Source organism: Ovis aries, chromosome 6 (genome assembly GCF_016772045.2).
Source record: "Ovis aries strain OAR_USU_Benz2616 breed Rambouillet chromosome 6, ARS-UI_Ramb_v3.0, whole genome shotgun sequence".
Lineage (NCBI taxonomy): Eukaryota > Metazoa > Chordata > Mammalia > Artiodactyla > Bovidae > Ovis > Ovis aries.
This window is the reverse complement of record NC_056059.1, coordinates 117,282,973-117,304,140: the sequence shown is the minus strand read 5'-3', so window position 1 is coordinate 117,304,140 and position 21,168 is coordinate 117,282,973. Positions and strand designations below refer to the sequence as shown.

At 59.4% G+C, this 21,168-nt stretch overlaps 1 protein-coding gene and 1 long non-coding RNA gene across 6 annotated transcripts; one reads left to right on the top strand and one right to left on the bottom strand.

The window, feature by feature from the left end:
- Positions 1-1,407: 1,407 nt before the first annotated feature.
- Positions 1,408-14,186, bottom strand: LOC114115363 (uncharacterized). Of its 3 annotated transcripts, XR_006060234.2 has the most exons (4): positions 7,927-8,438; positions 6,708-7,605; positions 5,945-6,104; positions 1,408-4,900 (listed from the first exon to the last, which is right to left on the bottom strand). It is a non-coding gene; the product is annotated as an uncharacterized LOC114115363 (long non-coding RNA). The 3 variants fall into 3 exon arrangements; XR_009601108.1 differs by lacking the exon at positions 7,927-8,438 and adding an exon at positions 13,794-14,186 and having other exon boundaries at positions 5,945-7,141; XR_009601107.1 differs by having other exon boundaries at positions 5,945-7,605.
- NICOL1 (NELL2 interacting cell ontogeny regulator 1) lies at positions 12,560-15,984 on the top strand. Of its 3 annotated transcripts, none has more exons than XM_042251726.2 (4): positions 12,560-13,019; positions 14,613-14,786; positions 14,999-15,087; positions 15,873-15,984. In XM_042251726.2, exons 1-4 carry the CDS (start codon positions 12,932-12,934, stop codon positions 15,936-15,938), a joined length of 417 nt encoding a protein of 138 aa, XP_042107660.1. In that variant the 5' UTR covers positions 12,560-12,931; the 3' UTR covers positions 15,939-15,984. The 3 variants fall into 3 exon arrangements, with proteins under 3 accessions (XP_042107660.1, XP_027827216.1, XP_060273466.1); XM_027971415.1 differs by lacking the exon at positions 12,560-13,019 and adding an exon at positions 14,263-14,337; XM_060417483.1 differs by lacking the exon at positions 12,560-13,019 and adding an exon at positions 14,263-14,337 and having other exon boundaries at positions 14,581-14,786.
- The last annotated feature ends 5,184 nt before the right edge of the window (positions 15,985-21,168 follow it).

The following is a 21,168-nucleotide window of genomic DNA, read 5'->3' as shown; positions in this document are numbered from 1 at the left end:
CTGAAATTTGCAGTTTCAAAAGGTGGTCCAGATAAGTGTTTCTGGAGAAGACCAAGTGGGCCATTGACATATCAGAAGCAGAGGAGGAAAAAGGCAAGTTCTAGGAGTAACTTCAGTTCCCTGAAGGCCACAATATTAATATGTAATATATATATAATATATTTAAGCCTCAGGCTAAGTAAGGGAAGTCTGAGGAGCGGTAAAAAGACTGATGGGCTTTGAGCTTTCTGGAGCCTCATCTCAGTCCTGTAAAGACTAGATGTGTGAAATAAGGACAGCTCTTTTAATTCATCAAAGAATGGGGTGGCCACTTCAGGGGAAGTGATACCAAAGTGCTGACATACCTGTGCACCTGCTGGCACGGCGCATCGCTCAGTGGCTCGGGCGTGTCCGGCCCTTTGCGACCCCCTCGGGCGTGTCCGACCCTTTGCGACCCCCTCGGTCGTGTCCGGCCCTTTGCGACCCCATGGGCCGCAGCACGCCAGGCTTCCCTGCCCTTCACCATCTCCGAGTTTCCCAAACTTCTGTCCATTGAGTCAGTGACGCCATCCAACCGTCTCATCCTCTACCACCCCCTTCTTTTGCCTGCAGTCTTTCCCAGCATCTGTTTTTTCCCCAATAAGGTCGCTCTTCGCATCAGCTGGTCAAAGTATCGGAGCTTCAGCTTCAGCATCAGTCCTTCCAGTGAACACTCAGGGCTGATCTCCTTCAGGATGGACTGGTTTTGTCTTGCTGTCCAAGCGGTGCTGGAATGCTTCACTTTCCCTCATGCAGCTTAGCGGAGAAGGCAAAAAAAAAAAAAATTCTCCCAGGCTCTGAATATCAGCTACGTTTAGTTCAGTCAGACCAGTAGCCTTTGACCTTGGTAATCTACTTACAAAAACCTAAGAGGATCCTCAGTTCAGTTCAGTCTCCCGCTTTGCAGGCAGATTCTTTACCAGCTGAGCCACCAGGGACGCCCAAGAATCCTGGAGTGGGTGGCCTTTTCCTTCTCCAGCGGATCTTCCCGACCCAGGGATTGAACCCAGGCCGCCCTGTTCCTGGGAGCTGAATTAATTCTGTCTGTCCTTTCACTACCAGAGGGTTTATTCAGACCATCTAGCAACTTTTTTTTTTCCAACTTAAGCAAAACTTAACAAACCGGCCACTCCTGTTTCCCTGGGCCTCCTTCCTCGTCCTCCTGGGTCCCCGACTAGGAAATGCACCAGCCCAGAAAGGCTACAGGTCAAGTAGAAACTGCTTGAATAAAAATGTCAGGATCGTCCCTTAAGAGCAGTGAAGGTGGCCAGGAGGAGAGCCCACCGGAACAGCCGAGGGGTACCAAGGAGCCAGTGGGCCCCGTGGTCCCCGTGGTCCTGAGCACAGGGTCAGGTGTCAACTTAAACAAAAATAGTCACAACCCCAAAGTTGAGAGTTACATTTTATTTGGTGGGAATTTTTAGGACTTTAAGCCCGGGAGACAGCATCTCAAGTGATCCTGGGAGAACGGTTCTGAGGATGCGGGTGGGGTGGAGAGAAGTTTGTAACAAGCGGCGGTAGTCTGAACAGCAAAGGGTTTTTGTCATTAAGGAAAGCCAGGCGTCTCAAGCCGGGGCGTTGGGTGCGTCTCCATGCGTGCGCTCGGTCGCTCTGGTCGTGCCTGACTCTGCGATCCCAGGGACTGTAGCCAGTCAGGCTCCTCTGTCCATGGAATTCTCCAGGCAAGATTACTGGAATGGGTAGCCATTTACTTCTCCAGGAGATCTTCCCAAAACAGAGATGGAACCCAGGTCACCTGCATTGCAGGCAGATTCTTTACCATCTGAGCCACCAGGGAGGCCCGGGAATACTGGAGTGGGTTGCCATTTACTCCCCCAGAAGATCTTCCCAACCCAGGGATCAAACCCACATCTCATGTCTCCTGCATCGGCAGGCAGTTGCTTTTCTTTCCTTTTAACTGGAGGATAATTACCTTACAATATTGTGGTGGTTTTTGCCATACATCCCCATGAATCGCCCACGGGTGCACGTGTCCCCCATCCTGAAGCCCTCTCCCACCTCCCTCCCCACCCCATCCCTTGGGTTGTCCCGGGAACTGGCTCTGAGTGCTCTGCTTCACGCATGGAACTTGCACTGGCCGTTTCACACATGGTGTCAGGCAGCTTTCAGCACTAGGCAGGCGGGTTCTTTTCTTTACCGCCAGCGCCAGCTATGTACGGGCAGATGCAGGCGTCTGGGCTCCCTGAAATCACTCCTTCCACCTCGGCCTTCTGGGCCAGCGTCCTGCGATTGAGGTTATCCGTCCTTAGTTGCTTGCTCACTGTAGGGAGTGGCGGCAGCTCGTGGTAGCAGCTCACTGGCTGATAGCAGGCTCTGTTCTCCTGGGCTCAGAAATCACGTTTGGGGGGCCGAAACCCCTAATGGCCAAGACGTCTTTGTTTATTGACGTGGCTGGAAATATTCCATTTCACAGGGGCGAACTCCAGCTGTCCTCTGGGAAGGGTGGGTTGTCTCTGATATCCCAAGCTAGCATTGGCAGAAGACTCATCCATAATTGACCAAAGAAAGAAAGGGAGATTCGTATTGGCACCAACCTGAGGATCCTAACCCGGGACACAGTCTTTCAGAAGCTCTCAGGCCTGCCTGTCAGAGGTCAGAGCGAGGCATGTGAGCTGTTGAGACAGAGGGCTGTACGTCCGACGACTCAGCCACGGGCCATGCAGTCCAGGCCTGCACACCCGGCGAGGGTGGGCCGCGGCACCCCCTCACGAGGACAAGAAGAAAGGTTCTCTCCTGGGATCTGATGAAGGCAGGCACTCAGCCCTTACTCGAGGGGCGGGAGGGGGCCCAGACGGGCACAGAAAAACTGTACGTTCAAATATTTCTTGTTTTGTCCAGAATCACGACACAGAGAACAGACTGGGGTATGGGAAGCTGCAGCTAGCAGGTGTAAGCTTTTATACATGTCAGTGGAACGAGCAGACACCACGGGCCTGCTGCTCAGCAAAGGCAGCGACGTTCAGCGTCCTGAATCAGTTTGCTGCGAGGCAGGAATGAACACGGCGTTGTAAATCAGCTAGACTTCAACGAGAAAACGGAAACAAGTCCGTTTCGTCATAAAATACTGGTTTTATCTCATCACACTGATCTCTACTCTTTCCCATTCCATTAATTTCCGCTCTCAACTTTTTAAAATTCTTTTCTTCTGCTGACTTTGGATTTAACTTGCTCTTCGTTTTCTCGTTTCTGAAGGTGGAAGCTTAGATGGTTGCCCACAGAGCCTCTTCTGTTCTGATATAGGCAAGCAATGCTATAAATTTCCCTCTAAGCACTGCTTTTGCTGAATCCCACACATTTTGATGAGTTGTGTTTCCTTTTTATTCAGTCATTTAGTTCAAATTATTTTCAATTTCTCTCGAGAGTTCCTCTTTGATTCATGTGTTTTTAGAAGCGTGCAGGTTTTCTTGTGGCTGTTGTTTTCCGATTTTCGGGGGGTGGTTTGTGGCTCTGGTTCAGCTCCTGGGATCTTGGTTCCTGATGGGGGATTGAATCTGAGGCCTTGGAGGTGAAAGCATGGACTGTCCTAACTAGTGGGCTGCCTGGGAATTTCCAGGCGTGCATTCTAAAGTCTCCGAGTGTTCAGAGATTTTCCAGCTATCTTCCTGTCTTCCTGGAAGTGGTTTCCACTTCCAGTGCACTGCGGTCTCAGGGCAGACACTGTGATTTCTGTGACTCTGAGTTTGTCAGGGAGTGTGTTTCAGCCCAGAGTGCCTGTCCTGACGGGTGTTCCCAGTGAGTGTGAGAAGAAGGCGCCTTTATTTATGCATTTCTTTACTCCCGGCTCTGCTGGGTCTCCGTTGCTGCACCGGCTTCCCCGAGCTGTGTGCGGGAGCAGGGGCCCCTCTCGGGCCGCGGTGCGCGGCTCCTCAGCGTGGCGGCCTCTCGTTGCAGGCCATGAGCTCTCAGCTGTGCCCAGGCCTGGCTGCTTCACGGCACGTGGGACCAGGGGCGGAACCTGTGGTCCCCACACTGGTGGGCGGATTCTTAACCCCTGGACTGGCAGGGACGTCCAGGAGGAAGCGTGTCTTGCTCTGGAGCATGCCGTCTATAGATGTCTGTTATGTGCGGTTCTCGGTGGCGCCGTGCTGACCCACAGCCTTCCTGACCTCTGCCTGCAGGCTCTCCTCGGTGCCCGGGGCATGGCAGCCTCCCACCATCACAGTGGGTTCATCTGTGTCTTTTCTGTGCTTGCCTTAAAATCCATTTTATCTGATACTAACGTAGTGATCCTAGCCTTGCTTTTTAAAGAGTATTTACGTGGTATAGCTTTGATCCATCCTTTTTAAAACAAATTTAGTTAGTTCGTTTATTGTCGGCTATGCGGGGTCTTCGTGGCGATGCTGGGCTTCTCGCTGGGCGGCTTCTCTTGTTGGGGGGCACGGGCTCAGCAGTTGTGACAGGCTCGGGGACCCTGCCACAGGTGGGCTCTTCCCGGGCCAGGGATCAGACCCGTGTCCCCAGCGCTGGCGGGTGGATTCTGGGCCGCCAGGGAGGCCCCGCCCGTTCTTTTCCTCCCACCCTTTCTGCCTCCTTAGGGTGCAGTCGTGTCCCACGTAGAAAGCGCGCCGCGGTGCTGCTCTCGTTGCCGCTTTTTACGAGTGACAGTCTTTGTCCACCACCTGGAACATTTTGTCCGTTATTGTTGAATAAAAATCACTGCTATATTGGTTCTCTCCTTTGTGTTTTCCTTTGGGCTGATTCTCCTCACCATTCATGTTATCACACACATGAGTTTAGAAGCAATTCACTGTTTCTTCCTTTTTTTCCAGTAGTTTCCCCAGCAAGCACAGTGGGTCTGTTTCGCTTATTACAGTCGAGAATGCGTGACACCAGCTCCAGCGTGTGTTCACCTGGCCTCCTCCTGTTGTGGAAATCACACAGTTATTGTCGTCCAGGGGCGCAGTCGTGTCCGACTGCGACCCCGTGAACCGCAGCACGCCAGGCCTCCCTGTCCATCACCAGCTCCCGGAGTCCACCCACAGCCGTGTCCATCGAGTCGGTGATGCCATCCACCATCTCATCCTCTGTTGCCCCCTTCTCCTCCTGCCCTCAGTCTTTCCCAGTATCAGGGTCTTTTCTGATTAATCAGCTCTTCGCATCAGCCTACGACTACTTTAAACATCTAAAAATACTGGACAAAATACAAACTGAAGCTTTTCAGGTGGAGATAAGCACTGCAGAACAGTGGAGAAGGCAGACAGCAAGATGGGTCTAGGGTTGGCCGACCTGCCCCTGGAGGAACGTTCCGGCTGTGGGGCAGGGAGGGGGAACCCCAAGACCACTGACTCGAGGAGGCAGTGCTCTGAACTCGGGGGCCCATGGGGACCGGAGCTTCTAGGGCAGGACCGTAGAGAGAAGAGGCTCAGCTCTCCGGCTCTGCCCTGTGTCCTGGAAGGCCCTCAGTGTGTGAACTGAACAAGGCCAGGCGCAACCCCGAACAGCCCTCGCGGGGCCAGAGAGGGGCTGTGTCTCCAGCGGCCACAGGGCGTCGAGTGGAGCGCTCAGAAAGCTGCTGCTTTAGTGATAGGGTCAGATGGGCCCAGACCAAGGAGTTTTCTGAGCTTCCCTGGCGGCTGAGATGGCAAAGAATACGCCTGCAGTGCAAGAGCCCTGGGTTCAGGCCCTGGGTGAGGAGTATACCCTGGAGAAGGGAGTGGCAGCCCGCACCAGCATTCTTACTGGGAGAGTTCCGTGGACAGAGGAGCTCGGTAGGCCACTGTCCATGGAGCCACAGAGTCAGACACGACTGAGTGACTGACACAGACAGACGTGCTCTGAGCCCGCCTAGTGCCGCCTAAAAGGGTCAGGTTATTTCCAGGTAATGTACGTGCACTCCAGAGCAAAGCTCAGAAACGTTAAAAGAGAAGCAAACCCCAGTGACCCAACATGATGAATATTACAATACCTGGCATCCAACGAAAATGGCCATAAGTGAAGAAGCAGGAACACACAGCTCCTAACAAAGAAGAAGAACTCAACCGGGAGCTGAACCAGGAATAAGACAGACGGCAAGGGGAGACGCACGGGCATCAAAGGCCTTACAGCCATCTGAAATAGCTCGGAAGCTAGGGGAAACATGAAAAGGTATTAAGTAGTGATATTAAAAACCCCAAATGAAAGCACATGTCAGTATGAAGAATTGTACGTGAATACTCAGAGCAGCTTTACTTGTAATGGCCAAATGCTGGAAATTACCCCAATGTTTATCATCAAACATATGCACAAATTGTGGTTTTTCCAAACAATGGAACACTGCTCACCAATAAAAAGAATGCACTATTGATGAGCCCAACAACACAGACAAATCTCTAAGTAATTTTACTAATTTAAAGAAGTCAGACAAAGGGACCTCCCTGGCGGTCAGTGGTTAAGACTCTGCTCAGGAGTGCAGGGGACCAGGGGCACAGGGGGTGCAGGGGACCAGGGGCACAGGGGACCAGGGGTTCAGGGGGCACAGGGGTTGCAGGGGCACAGGGGGCGCAGGGGCACAGGGGGCATAGGAGGTGCAAGGGCACAGGGGGCACGGGATGCAGGGTGTGTGGGGGCGCAGGGGGTGCATGCGTGATCCCTGGTGGGGGAACTAAGATACTGCATGCTGCATGGTGTCGCCAAAAAATAAAAATAAAAACAGACAAAAAGTGGAATATATGGGGCATGATTCCACTTACATAAAGTTGTAGAAAATGCAGGCTAGCAACAGAAAGCCGACCGGTGGTGGTTTTGGGGGAGAAGCCAGTGAGAGGAGGTGGCGACCAACAAGAGGCGGAGGGTGCTCGGGTAGGGGTGGCGTGGGGCGCTCCCACCTTCAGGAGGTGACGGCCTCACAGGTGCGTGCTGACCTTAAAACAGCCATCTCACCAGCAAAGCTGAGTTTGTTGGAGAACAGCGGAGAGTTGCAACGTGGGGCAGACATGGAATACAGAGGCCAGAGGCGGGTCTAGCGGAGGGGAAGCGCGTTAGTCCACAGAGAGAAGGTGGATGTCAGGAGGGGTTGTTCTGAACCAAAGTCCAGTGGAGAAAAGTGAGAGTTCAGAGTGAGGACGGTTTCTGCCTGAGTTGCTGGGGTGGTGAGTCCTTGTAGGAGATGCTGGCACGTGTTTCCCTGTGAAGTTGAAATTGAGAGTCACTCAGTCGTCTGACCGCGACCCCATGGGCTGTACAGAATGGAGAATAGCAAAGAATTGCAGTTTGGGACAAACATGCAATACAGAGGCCAGAACACGGGGGTGGGCAGCCTCTCCCGTCTCCAGGGCATCTTCCCGACCCAGGAATCGAACAGGGGTCTCCTGCATTGCAGGCGGATTCTTTACCAGCTGAGCCACCGAGAACACGGGAGTGGGCAGCCTCCCCCTGCTCCAGCGGGTCTTCCCAACCCAGGGATTGAACCCAGGTTTCCCACATTGCAGGCGGATTCTTCACCAGCAGAGCCACCAGGGAAGCCCAGTTTTCCTGCGGCGACCTCTGATGAATTCTTCCAGTGACTGATTTGAGTGGTACTGCAGAGAGTGCCCCCTTCTGGCCTCCCGACTGCATTTTAGTGAGGTTTCCCTTTATTAATTTTCCCACCTATAAATATATAAAAATTAATCAAATTGTGTATTAACCTGTCAACCACACCTGAATGAACGTTAAAAAAAAAGTGAAAAAATATATTTAATGATGCTTTCACTGTCCTACCAGAAATACAGACCCTTTAAAGGGCATTTTATCCAGAGCATTTTAACCCCATTTGCCCCTTCTTGATTTACATGTTGTCCCGTATTTTAATTCTGTTTTCCTACTGCTGTTTAGCCGAATCACAGCCTCTTCTACACTCACTCCCAGGTTCTCCTCTCACGGCGCCCCCTCCCGCCCCGCGCCCCCCCCCCGCCCCGCGCCCCCCCCCACCTTAGTTCCCGATCTTCCACTTTGGATCTCTTATCTCAGCCTGAAACATCCTTCGGCATTTCCTTCCTGAGGACGTTCTGTCTCTGTCTGAATGCGCGTCTCTTCTGTGTCATTCTTTGTTTAGAACTATACGTAACTCTTCTTAGTAAATACGTACAGGACCGTGCACCAAGCATGAACACACAGCTGATTTTGCACGAAGTAAAGGCACTGTCTCTGACACCGGGATCAGGAACCGGAGAGCCGCCCACGCCCTGCGATCACTGCTGCGCCGGCTCCCAGGGCGGTCCTCCTACTCTGCTGCTGAGTCCAGCATGCTTGGATTCTGTCGAGGAGTTTTGCCTCAATGTCCATAAGAACCGTTGGTCTGTGGTTTTCTTGCAGGGTCTCTCTGGCCTTGGTAGGCTGGCTTCATGGAGTGAGCTAGGAACTGTTTCACACTTCAGTTTGGGGAAGAGTTTGAGAAGCCTTGGTGTTAACGCTTCTTTAAGTGTTTGCTCGCATCCGCCACTGAAGCGTGGGGCCCAGGGCTTTGGGCTCTTGGGAGACTGTTGATCACTGTCGCAGTCGCCTCACTTCTCCATTGGCGCTAGGAATTTGCGCATTTCATCCAGCTGACCCGACCTGCTGGCGCACAGCTGTTCACAGTACTCTGTTAATCCTTTTCATTTCTGCTGAATTGGTAGGAATGCCTCCATACTTCGTGTCTGATTTTAGTAATTTGTGTCTTCTCTCCTTTTTTCTTAGTCCATTTGGTTAACTAGAGATCTCTTCAAGAAAATTAGAGATACCAAGGGAACATTTCATGCAAAGATGGGCTCGATAAAGGACAGAAATGGTATGGACCTAACAGAAGCAGACGATAGTAAGAAGAGGTGGCAAGAATACACAGAAGAACTGTACAAAAAAGATCTTCATGACCCAGATAATCACGATGGTGTGATCACTCATCTAGAGCCAGACATCTTGGAATGTGAAGTCAAGTGGGCCTTAGAAAGCATCACTACGAACAAAGCTAGTGGAGGTGATGGAATTCCAGTTGAGCTATTTCAAATCCTGAAAGATGATGCTGTGAAAGTGCTGCACTCAATATGCCAGCAAATTTGGAAAACTCAGCAGTGGCCACAGGACTGGAAAAGGTCAGTTTTCATTCCAATTCCGAAGAAAGGCAGTGCAAAAGAATGCTCAAACTACCACACAATTGCACTCATCTCACATGCTAGTAAAGTAATGCTCAAAATTCTCCAAGCCAGGCTTCAGCAATACGTGAACCGTGAACTCCCTGATGTTCAAGCTGGTTTTAGAAAATGCAGAGGAACCAGAGATCAAATTGCCAACATCCGCTGGATCATGGAAAAAGCAAGAGAGTTCCAGAAAAACATCTATTTCTGCTTTATTGACTATGCCAAAGCCTTTGACTGTGTGGATCACAATAAACTGTGGAAAATTCTGAAAGAGATGGGAATACCAGACCACCTGACCTGCCTCTTGAGAAATCTGTATGCAGGTCAGGAAGCAACAGTTAGAACTGGACATGGAACAACAGACTGGTTCCAAATAGGAAAAGGAGTACGTCAAGGCTGTATATTGTCACCCTGCTTATTTAACTTCTATGCAGAGTACATCATGAGAAACGCTGGACTGGAAGAAGCACAAGCTGGAATCATTGCCGGGAGAAATATCAATCACCTCAGATATGCAGATGACACCACCCTTATGGCAGAAAGTGAAGAGGAACTCAAAAGCCTCTTGATGAAAGTGAAAGAGGAGAGTGAAAAAGTTGGCTTAAAGCTCAACATTCAGAAAACTAAGATCATGGCATCCGGTCCCATCACTTCATGGGAAATAGATGGGGAAACAGTGGAAACACTGTCAGACTTTATTTTTTGGGCTCCAAAATCGCTGCAGATTGGTGACTGCAGCCATGAAATTAAAAGACGCTTACTCCTTGGAAGAAAAGTTATGACCAATCTAGATAGCATATTGAAAAGCAGAGACGTTACTTTGCCGACTAAGGTCCGTCTAGTCAAGGCTATGGTTTTCCAGTGGTCATGTATGGATGTGAGAGTTGGACTGTGAAGAAGGCTGAGCGCCGAAGAATTGATGCATTTGAACCGTGGTGTTGGAGAAGACTCTTGAGAGTCCCTTGGACTGCAAGGAGATCCAACCAGTCCATTCAGAAGATCAATCCTGGGATTTCTTTGGAAGGAATGATGCTAAAGCTGAAACTCCAGTACTTTGGCCACCTCATGCGAAGAGTTGACTCATTGGAAAAGACTCTGATGCTGGGAGGGATTGTGGGCAGGAGGAGAAGGGGATGACCCAGGATGAGATGGCTGGATGGCATCACGGACTTGATGGACGTGAGTCTGAGTGAACTCTGGGAGTTGGTGATGGACAGGGAGGCCTGGCGGGCTGCGATTCATGGGGTCGCAAAGAGTCAGACACAAGTGAGCGACTGAACTGAACTGAACTGAACTGATTTGGTTAATGGTTTCTCAAGTATGCTGATCTTTCCAAAGAACCAACTTTTTGCTCCACTGATCTTTCTCTCTGTCTTTTCTGGTCTCTGTTTCGTTCTTCGTATCTCCATCCTAATCTTTCCTTCCCTCTGTAGGCTTTTTCTTTTTGGCCACAACACCCAGCTGCCGGGACCTCGTTCCCCGCCCAGGGATGGAGCCCGTCCTTGGCAGCGGGCGTCGAGCCCTGGGCCACCATGGAATCCCTCCTCCTGCCTGGCTTAGGTTGCTTGTTCCTCTAGCTCCTTAAGCTGTAAAATCAGGCTGTTGATTTGACCTTTCTCTTTTAACGTGAGTGTTTATAGCTATAGCTTCCCTCTCATCACCGCTCTCGCAGTGTCCGGTACGTGTTGGTGCATTTTGTTTTCTTTCCATTCCTCTCCAAGTCACTTCTAAGTTCCCTTGTGATTTCTCCTCTGACCCTCTGGCTCTTCAAAGTTCCGCTTTTCCTTCTGTTATCGAGTCCCAGCACCATCCTACTTTTTACGGCATCAAGCTTTTAAAATCTATTGATGGGAATTCCCTGGTGATTCAACGGCTGGGATTCTGTGCTTTTGCTGCTGAGGACCTGGGTTCAATCCCTGGTTGAGAATTAAAATCTCACAAGCTGTGCAGTGCCTCCCTGCCCCCAAATCTGTGAAGACTTCTTTAGTGAAAATGTTTCTCCTGGAAAGCATCCCACGTGTGCCTGAGAAGGATGGGTGTCATCAGGCAGGTGTCCTGGGCGCGTCCGTTACGTCTGGTTGCGAGTGCCGTCTTCCTCCTCATCCTCTGATTGCTCCATCCGATCCTGTGAGTGGGGTATTCAAGTCTGTTGTTCCTGGAGAACTGCGTCTTACATTCTGTTTGTTTTTGCTCCGTGTATTTTCAGTCTCTCCCTGGGTGTGCTGACACTGATGCCTGTCTTACCTTCCTGCCCTATCAAGCCTTTCATTGACGAGAGAATGTCCTTCGTTGTCCACTGCAAACCTTTCTGATGTAAGCTCCTTTTTGTCTGGCGATGGTTTAGCCACCCTGGCTCTCTTCTAAGTATCATTTGCAGGGAATACCTTTTCTCATCCTTTTGCCTTCGATCTACTTGTGTCTTTGGATTTAAACTGAGCCTCTTTCAGGGATGGACTTTGCTGGTGTCCAGTGGTTGAGAATCTGCCTGGCAAGGCAGGGGCCGGGGGCTCGATCCCTGGTGGGGAACAAAGACCCCACAAGCTGGGGAGCGGTAAGCCTGCCCTCTGTGACTAGAGAGCCACAGATAAGAGTCCCAGCCCGGCAACCAACGAGGACACAGCTCAGAGCCGACACAGCCTAATAAATGAACACGCTTTTTAAAAAGGCGCAAATAAAAAAAGATTAAGTGAGCCTCGTGCAGACAGCATGGAGCTGGAGTGTGTGTGTCTACCCATTTCACTCGTTTTCCAAGGCCCGAGGTGAAGATGCTTTCTTCCAAGTGGCGTGTGAATTTTCTTCCGCCACTTGCGGGAGCATCCCTAGTCCAGAGCCATTTTTAAATACCTTCCGCGCCGACACAGTCTCGGTGCTGTCAGCGGTGTGGGTTTTGTTTGTGGCGGCTGTGCTGCGGCCGCTCTTGCCCCTGCAGCATCGAGACAGTCCGCCCCCAGGCTTGCAGGTGAGCAGAAGAGGCCTGCGCGGGACTCACGCTGCGCCCAAGCCGCTCGCCCTGGGTGCCGCGAAGCCGGGCTCACACTCCTCTGTCGCTATTTGCTGGCAGAGCCTCTGCCGCTGGAAACCAGCCTGCCAGCCCCCCACCTCCAAGCACATACACCTTCCCCTCCTCCCTTTCTGTGCCCGCTTGCTCACTGGCAACCCCCCTGGGCTCCACCTCCCCACTGGGCTTCCCCTGGCGGGGGTGGGGGGTGGGGGTGGTGGTGGTGGTGTAAGTGCAGGGGGGTCGGTGACAGCCGAGAGTGGGTGCGGTGAGTCTCCGCGGTGAGTCGGGGGGCGGATCTCCTCCGGACCGGGGCCAGGGTCACCAGACGACGCCCGGGGCGGCGCGCACGAGGAGCAGGAGGCAGCCTCCTCCCGGGCCCTGATCAGATGCCCCTGGCCGCGGCCCCACAGTGGAGGGCGCCGAGGGGTTGGGGGTTCTGGGCCATCAAAGCCAGCCGCTCCCAGAGCTTCCTGGACCCACGCACCGGCCACGGTCACATGGACCACACTCCTCCGCGTCCATCTCCAGCCAGACAGCTGCTGGCAACCCAGGCAACAGGTGTGGGCTCGAGAAAGGACTTGCCTGGTGGTCGAGTGGTTAGCAATCCGCTTGCCTACGCAGGGCACACAGGGTCAGCCCCCGGTCTGGGCAGACTGCGCCCGCTGTGGGACCACTGAGCCCGAGCTTAGCCGCAGGAGAAACTGCAGTGAGAAGCCCCCGCCAGACGACTAGACAGAGCCCGCCCGCAGACCCAGAACAGCCAAAACTAAAGGCATTTTAAAGAGAGGAAGGGGGAGAAACTGGACGGGGAGGAGAAGTGATGGCGAGTCGAGGGGCTCAGAAGTTTGTTCCCCTGGGATATGGAAGAAATCACAGCCGGCTTGAGGAAGACCCAGTGGAGACGGAAGGTCCGCATCCGGGGAGGGCGGGGGCCGGCGGGGCGCCGGGAGTCCGGCGCGGGCGGGGGTGGGGCAGGGATTCAGGACCCGGGCGGCGCGGTCCTCTCGGTACCCGCTCGGTCGCAGGGAGGACGCAGCCGGGGACCGACAGCGAGCGGGGCAAGGACGGTGAGGCTGGACCGCGCCGCGGGGCTCCGGACGAAGGGCAGGGAAACGCGCGCGTCCGGGAAGGCGGCCCGTCGGAGTTTCCGGACGCCCCCTGCCCAGCCCAGCCCTCCCCGGGGCCCGACGGGGAGCAGAGCGTGGCTATCGCAAGCCCTGCCCAGCCCCTAGGCCAGCGCGCCCGCGTCAGGTCCGGGCCGCGAACGTCCCATCCCGTGCCCGGCCGCCACCCGACCCAAGGCCCGGGGGTGGGGTGGAGGCCGTCCGGCCCGGCGCTGCCACCACCAAGGGGGCGCGGGGCTGCCCGGTGCCGCGCGGGCCGCTGGCGGCTCCAGGGCGCACGGCCGGGAGGTCGCCGCCTCCGCATCGGCGCTGCGCCTCGTAAAGACCCGGTGGACGCCAAGCAGGCAGCACCCTTCTCAGAAGGACGGGTGGTTCCCGCGCGCCTCGGGGCGCCCGCGGGGGCCACACTCGGCTCTTTACTTCCCACGACCTTGTGCGATCGCTAGGGAGCAAAGGGCGCAGAGAGGCCACGCGACCCGTCCCAGGCCACGCGGCCGGCGTGGAGTGTGTCCGGACACGGAGCGCTGGCGGGGGCCGGGCAGCCCGATGGCTTCTTACCTGCGCCTCTGGCCTGAAGGTCAGGCACGAGGCTGAGCCGGGGCGAGGGGCGGAGCCCGGACGGCCCCCCGGGCCTGGGTCGCTCCCGAAGCCGATATCCCCGGCGCAACCCGCCCTGACTGGACCCACTGGCTCACTGGGCGCAGAGGCCGCGCGTTTGCCGTCGCTGTCCCCCAGCCCCGGGCGGGCACCGAGCCCTCTCCCTCGGAATCGGTCCAGGGACACCCGGGTCTCCGGGCCGCCGGCGGCGGCTCTGGAGCTGCTGCCCAGGGGCCGCCTCCTGCAGGCAGCCCTCAGGAGCCCACGCCTGTAGGGTAGGCCTGACGGCGCCTGCGTGCGGATCCCGGCCGGGGCCGCGCGTACCGCGTCCGGAGCCATCACCTCGGTCCCTTTAAGCGAGCGGTTCGCGCGGTCCCGGGGTTTCCATGACGACGACGTTGGATGGGGGGCTGGGGCGGGGTCGGGGCGCATGCGCGGTGCGCGCCGGACGCAGCGCGTCTTTCTCGAGTCGCCGCGCCGCTGTCGCGGGGTCCCCCGAACCGCGGTGAGGGCGGGACGGGGGCTCACTGGGCGGAGGACGCGGGAGAGGGGAGGGGTCGCAGAGCCCGGGGGGCGTGGCGGGGGTTGGGGGTCGGGGGCGTGGGGAGCCTCCAGGCCCGGGGGCGGGGCCGGGGGGGGTTCGCTCGTCCCAGGGGGCGGGGCCCTGGAGGTGGGCTCACGGGTCCCGGGGGGTCGGGGCGGGTGGGTCGCCGAAACCGAGCTCGGGGTCGGGGTCCGCCTGCCCAAGGGGCGGACGCCGCAGACCGTCGGCTCCTGCAGGGCGCCCGGGCTCCCTCCGCTCGGCCATGGCCCCCCTGCCGCCGTGCGGACCCCCGAGGTCGCCGCCGCCGCGGCGGCTGCTGCTGCTGCTGCTGCTGCTGGTGCTGAGCGCCACGCTGCTGGGCGCCCAGGCCCGCGCCGAGCCCGCCGCCGGGAACGCCGTCCCCGCGCAGAGTAGGTGCCGCGCGCGCACGCGGAGGGGTCCCCGGGGGCCCTGACCCCACTCGGGCGCCCGGGAGGGGCGTGGCTCGCCTTTGTTCCCGGGTGGTCCGGGCGCCCCCGCGGGCGGGAGGCGGGGGGCACACGGAGGCCGCTGCCCGGGGTTGGGGGGACCCGGCTGCGAGCGTGCCCTGACCCGGACCCCCCCTACCCCGACCCCCGCGCAGGCCGCCCGTGCGTGGACTGCCACGCTTTCGAGTTCATGCAGCGCGCCCTGCAGGACCTGCGCAAGACGGCCTACAGCCTGGACGCTCGGGTGAGCCTCCCAAGGGGTGCACGGAGGGTAGAGGGTGGAATCTGCCCAGTTCGGCTCCTCCCGGTGGCCTCTCTAGCTCCTTTCCCGGGGTCACCGGAAAGGACAGCCTGTCCCAAGCCAGCCTTTCCCAGTGGGCAGAGAGGGTGACGCAGGAGACCATCCAGATGGGCTGGAAGGCCAGCTTGTGCCAAGCTGTCTGGGGGCTTCCACCCCGGACCCCCTCCTTCTCTGCAGGGAGTGGGTGCAGGCCTGGGGTGCCCCGAGTCACCCCGCCAAGTCTGGAAGCCAAGGAAGTTCTCGTTTGTGACAGAAAGGTGTATTTCTGGGAAGGGGGAGCACTCGGAGAAGTAGGAAGAAGGGGACACCCTGCCCTGCTACCTCTCCTCCCAGTTCCCAGGGGTTTCCTCAGACCTGGAGTGTCCCCTGGGGACACTTCTGGAGCCACGGGCAGCCCACCCTGGGGGGCTGGAGGAGCTGTCAGGACAGAGGGGCCCCTGAAAGAGAAGCCGCAAGAGTTGTTTAGGTGTGGGGCTCAGGGAGGCCAGGCCCAGGGCAGGAGCAGCAGAGGCAGGGGAGTGCAGGGGGGTCTAGGGGCAGCCGAGGGGTCCCTGAGGGTCTCCTGCAGTCAGTCTGCGGGGCTGGGGCTGGGCGTGTCCGGACGCAGCTGGGTTCAGGCGTCAGGAGTCCTGGGAGTGGGCAGGTCTTGGGGGGCAGCCGGGAGCTGGACGGCCCCCGGGGTCTAGGTGCTGCCTGGCAGAGCTCTCACACCCCTCGTTGCTTTGCAGACGGAGAGCCTCCTGCTGCAGGCCGAACGCCGGGCCCTGTGTGCCTGCTGGCCGGCCGGGCGCTGAGCACCCACACCAGCACGTGCCCTCACCAATAAAAGCTTGGTCCCCACACTGGTGTCCTGTGTCCCTGCTCCGGCCACCAGCGCCCATCATCATCCCCCGGAGTCCCTGCCTGGGCCTGGGTTTCCCCGCCAGGCAGCTCTCCTACCCCGGCACCAGGCTGGGGGTGTGCACCCATGGGCACCGTGGCCACCGCCCTCCAGGGGCCTCCCCTGTTCCGTTTGTACTTCCTTTTTAGCGTGGAGGGTGCACTTGGCCTGGCGCTGCTATCCCAGGTGGCCAGAGCTGGACACTCCTGGTCCCCTGCCTGGGAGGGCGACCCCAGTCCCTGGCCCAGCCTGTCCTGTCCTGGGGGTCTGGTGCACACAGCTGTTCAGATGCTTTGCCCAGGCCCTTCCTTGCCCCAGTGGCTTCCCAACCCTTGACCGTGACTTTCCTCCCATCCTCGATTCTCTTCTGCTGGACCCGTCCAGCCTGCGGGTGGTGCTCCAGGCGGCAGGACCTCAGGGAACAAACCAGAGTCCTACCTTGGCTTCACGGGGAGCTGAGCTCGATGTCTGAGGGGGAGGATGTCCATGGGCTGGTTTCAGACAGGCCAGAGCGAGTCTTGGGGGAGGGCAAGCTGGAGCCGCGGCCGGCCTCGGTAGCCTTCGGGTCTGGGCGTGGGGGCAGGGACCGGGGCCGCCTGTCCTGGGGCCCCCAAAGGAGCAGAGGGTGGCAGAAACAGGCACCTCCATCAGGGCGCTGCCAGAGAGTACCCACGCCCCACGGCTTGGCCTCCATCACGTGGCCATTCCTGGCTGCCAGGGAGCCCAGATTCCCAAACACGAGGACCGCTGAGCCCTTCTTGGGGGGGGGGGAGCAGGCAGGCATTTCTAGTGTGAGCACTTAGTGTAGCATGTCCCAGGAAGTACTCAGGACGCATTTAAACTGAAAATCACCGGTTTATCCAAGGTCGAAGTCTAACTGGGCCGGGCAGCCCCAAGGCCTGGCTCCAGCTGGAGCCCCTGCGAACAGAAGGAGGGGTCCTCTTTGAAAAGCCTCTGCAGGGGGTGCCCTTTGGGAGGAAGAGACGGCCCCACCGGGCACGGCGGCAGGGGCCGAAAGCTGAAGGGCTAGGCGGTGGCAGAGTCATCTGCCTGCAGAGGGTTAGAGAGGTAGACGGCTGAAGTCTGTCTAAGCCGGACCTTCCTGGCTGCTGGCCGAGGATGGACTCGGGTTGGGGACAGAGTCGGCACCATTGGGAGTGAGGGGCCAGGGCTGGGGGACATGGGTGAGCAGAGAGGCCCAGGAGGCGTGGGGCAGACACACCTGGGAAGGCGCTGGGGAGAGAAGGCCCCTGGGGTTCGGGGGTGGGGGCGGGGAGGGGATGCCCCCGAGGAGGATTCGTTCACAGGGCAGGGAGAGAGCAGAGCCCCAGGGGGGCTTTGGGCAGAAGCCAGCCTGTCGCAGGCCTTGGAGGCTGGAGCCCCAGGTGGGCCCCCTGGGGTGGGCAGCAGGGGCAGAGCCTGTTGAAGTGGGGAGAGGCCTCTGGGGGTGGCGCTGGAGAAGCAGCTTGGGCCCCGGGAGGGGTTTAGCCTTGTGTGCAGTCAAGGTCAACCGGGAAGGGTTTAGCCTTGTGTTCAGTCAAGGTCAAGGACATCCGGGCTCTGTCCTGAGCAGTACTGCCGCTTTGTGCTGACTGGACCAAGCGTGTCTTTGTGGCTGCGTAGGGGCCGCGTGAGCTGGGATGGCGTTGCCTCTGGGGCAGCGCTTGCTACCCCTGCAGACTGCTCACCCGATCGCTCCCGCTCGTCTGCCTTCGTCACACCTGTCCCTCCTCCAGCAGCCCGGTCCTTCCCAGCGTGTCCCCCCGGCCTGTGCCCTCTGGCTCCCAACCAGCTGGGCGTCCCCGCCGCCCACCTTCACGCTTCTGGTTTGGAGGCACTGCTCCCTATATTCCACACCGTCCTCTCACAGTGGGCCGCCTCCAAATAGCTTCCTCGACAACCGGGTGGTAATCAGCCGTCTGGAAATTTCTGCGAGCACGTTGGCCTCGTAGCCCCCGCCACCCCCGGGCCTTCGCACGTGCAGCCTCCCCCGCCCACCTCTTTCTTCAGCCCTGCTGCTGCTGCTGCTGCTAAGTCACTTCAGTCGTGTCCGACTCTGTGCGACCCCACAGACAGCAGCCCACCAGGCTCCCCCATCCCTGGGGTTCTCCAGGCAAGAACACTGGAGTGGGTTGCCATTTCCTCCTCCAATGCATGGACGTGAAAAGTGAAAGGGAACAAGTTGCTTAGTCGTATCCGACTCTTAGCGACCCCATGGACTGCAGCCCACCAGGCTCCTCCATCCATAGGATTTTCCAGGCAAGAGTACTGGAGTGGGGGTGCCATTGCCTTCTCCATCTTCAGCCCTTGTCCCAGCCTATTCTCCTTGGTCCCGAAGTCCAGCTGGAGTGCCGCCCTCTGTGCCTGGCGGGCTCCTGCACCCAGCCCCTAGCCTGGAAAGCATCAGGGGAGCAGAGCTTCGGCGAGAAGGCCGGGTGCTGCGTCACAGACTCCCGGTTAGGAGCAGGCAGCCGGGGTACCGCGGGTGGTCAGGAGCGTCACACCCTCCCTGCCCTCAGGAGCACTTGGAGCCCAGGGCCCAGGGAGCCCCCTGGAAGGTTCTAAGCGGGGGCCCCAGACCTCCAGCTGGGCAGGCGTTTTCCCTTGCTTCCTCCCCTCCGCGGTCTCTGGGCCCTGGCCCCCCTGCCCAAGTCTGCTCCTGGTTTTCTTCACCTTCCTGGCTCCTGGCCCTCCAGCCCGCTCCCGCCAGCACCCCACCACGTCTGCAGTCCCCCCAGGTCCTCCTTTCCTCTCCCTAGGGTCCCGGAGATCCTCTCTGCCCTGGGTCCCTTTCTTCGCCACTCAATGAACGGTCCTGTGCTGGGCCCTCCTCCTCCCCACTCTGGGGTCTGGGCAGGGGTCTCGCTGTGCTCAGAGGACCCCTACTACCCCCGTCGGGGACCCATGGGGCTCTGGTAGGTGTCAGGCCAGGGAAGTCGGGTCAGCCAAAGTCAAGAGGTATGGGCGGGAATTTGTGGGGTGGGCCGGGGTGGGTGACTCTGGGGGTGCTGGGAAGACAGCTGGACTCTCCCCACCCCAGGCTCCCGACAGCACCCAGAACCCTGCCCCCAGTCCAGCTGCGCCTGACAGCGCGAGGGGACTCCCCTCCCTGGGCCCTGGACTGAGGCGCGGCGGCGGGGCCCAGGACCGCCCAGCCGCCCGCACCCCTCCTCTCTCCCTTCTCCCCAACTCACAGCCCCTGAAGTCCAGAACCCGGGCAGGCCTCCTTAGGGGCCAGCCCTGTCCCTCCCCACCTGGTCCTGGCTCTCTCCCTTCCCAGCCAGGGGCTGGGCCACTGCCTCAAGGCGCTGCGGCCTTTCCCAGCCTTGTGCAGGCTGGAGGGTGAGCTCAACCCACCAAGGCGGGAGGGCACCCTACAAGGTCAGGCTGAGTGGGGGCCCAGGCCCCCCTCCGTCTCTGGGCCTGGTTGTTGGGGTAGAGGAGGGGCAGGGCTGGTTATGGACCCGGGAAAGATCTGGCGACTCAGCTGGTAAAGAATCCACCTGCAGTGCAGGAGACCTGGGTTCCATCCCTGGGTCAGGAAGACCTAGAGAAGGGCATGGCAAACACTGCAGTATTCTTGCCTGGAGCCTCTCATGGACAGAGGAGCCTAGGGGGCTACAAGGGTGGGACATGACTGAGCAACTGAAAACGGCCAGCAGAGGCCGCGGGCTGGAGGGACCCCCGCAGACCCGGACCTAGGGGCGGGTGTCAGGACGCTGTCCGGGCGCTCCCACCCCCGCCCCCTTCCTTCCTGGACTCCTTGCACACCCCCCTGGCTGCGACCTTCCTCCTGCCGTGGAGCCGGCCATCCTCAGAACGCCTGGGAGCCTGGCCTGCGGTGCGGGGCAGCCCGGGGCGGCGCGTGGAGGGCTCTCTGAACGGCCGGATGAGTGCCCCTGACATTGTCCGTGATCCCACCCGGCTCTCCTGGAAGGTCACAGGCAGACCCCGGGCAAATCCTGACACACGAAAAACGGCGAGCGCGTGACGCCCCAGCTCGGCTGCCCCTCCCGCTATGACCCAGCGCTGTGGGCCCCGGGTCCTCCCTCTTCTCGCGCCCCCTGGGTCCCTCAGCGCGACCTCGCGAGGGGCGGTCCCTTTCCTGGCCTCTGGGTGACCGCCGCCGCCTCGTGGGCCCCAGCGGCCCGAGGGTCCTCAGGCCTGGAGCCCGAGGCTTGCTCTCCACTCGCGGGAGTGTGAGCTCCGCTCCAGGTCGGCCCGCGGGGTCACTTGCAGGGAACTGGGGCGACGCGGGGAAGCGGGGTGCGGGGATGCCGAGGGGCTGGGCTCGTCAGGCGCTGGGGGCGGGCCTGGGACTCCCGCCCTTCCCCTTCCACTTGGCCCCCTCGCCCCCTGCCCGCGGCGTCGGCGCGGGGGCCTCGCGGGGGCCCGGGGCGCGCGCCGAGCGCCCTCCCTGCACCTGCACCGAGATCGCGGGGCGCATGCGCGGGCCGCGGAGGGCGGGGGCCGAGCCGGGAGGGGTCCTGCGGGCCCCGCGCCCCCGCGCCGGCGCTTGGGATCCGGCATCGGAGCGCCGGGACCCGCTGGGCTGCGGGCGGCGTGGGCATCGGACCCCGCTCTGATCGCGTCCCCGCGCCGCCAGCCCGTGCGGCCCCCGGCGCAGGTTTCCAGGGGCGCCGGGCGGGGCAAGCCGGGGCGCCCCCTCCCCAGGATCTCGGTCAAGCGCCGCGTTCAGACAAAGGGGCGGGAGATGGAGACGGAGCCGCTTCCGTGACAGCGCCCGGCGGCCGAGGAGGAGGAGCAGGAGGACGAGGCGCTGCGGGGTCCGGCGGCGCGGCCCCAGGTCCGAGCGCTCACCGGCGGCGCGCGCGGGGGCGCAGGGCCCGGGCGGGAGGCGCCGGGCCGGGAGTCCTACAGAGCGCCCGTTCCGGGCCGGGACCCCGGCCGCACGCTCGCTCGTCCCCGGCCGGCCTCGCGGGGGCTCGGCCGCTCCGTCGCGCCCCGGGGACGGCCGCGCCGCCCCCAGCCGGCCGCGGTGCAGCGCCCGAGTGTGCCATCGGGCGGGCGCGGGGGCGGCGTCTGCTCCCACCCTCGAGATCACATGGTGACCCTCGGCAGCCAATGCAGTGGACGCTAGGACCCTGCGGGACCCCGGGCGCCGCGACTGCACCGGCGCCGCT

Coding starts and splice junctions, on each gene's coding strand:
- NICOL1 (XM_042251726.2), top strand. CDS start 12,932: ATGGCGAGTCGAGGGGCTCAGAAGTTTGTTCCCCTGGGATATGGAAGA. Junction 14,787..14,998: donor GAACGCCGTCCCCGCGCAGA/GTAGGTGCCGCG, acceptor ACCCCCGCGCAG/GCCGCCCGTGCGTGGACTGC. Junction 15,088..15,872: donor CCTACAGCCTGGACGCTCGG/GTGAGCCTCCCA, acceptor GTTGCTTTGCAG/ACGGAGAGCCTCCTGCTGCA.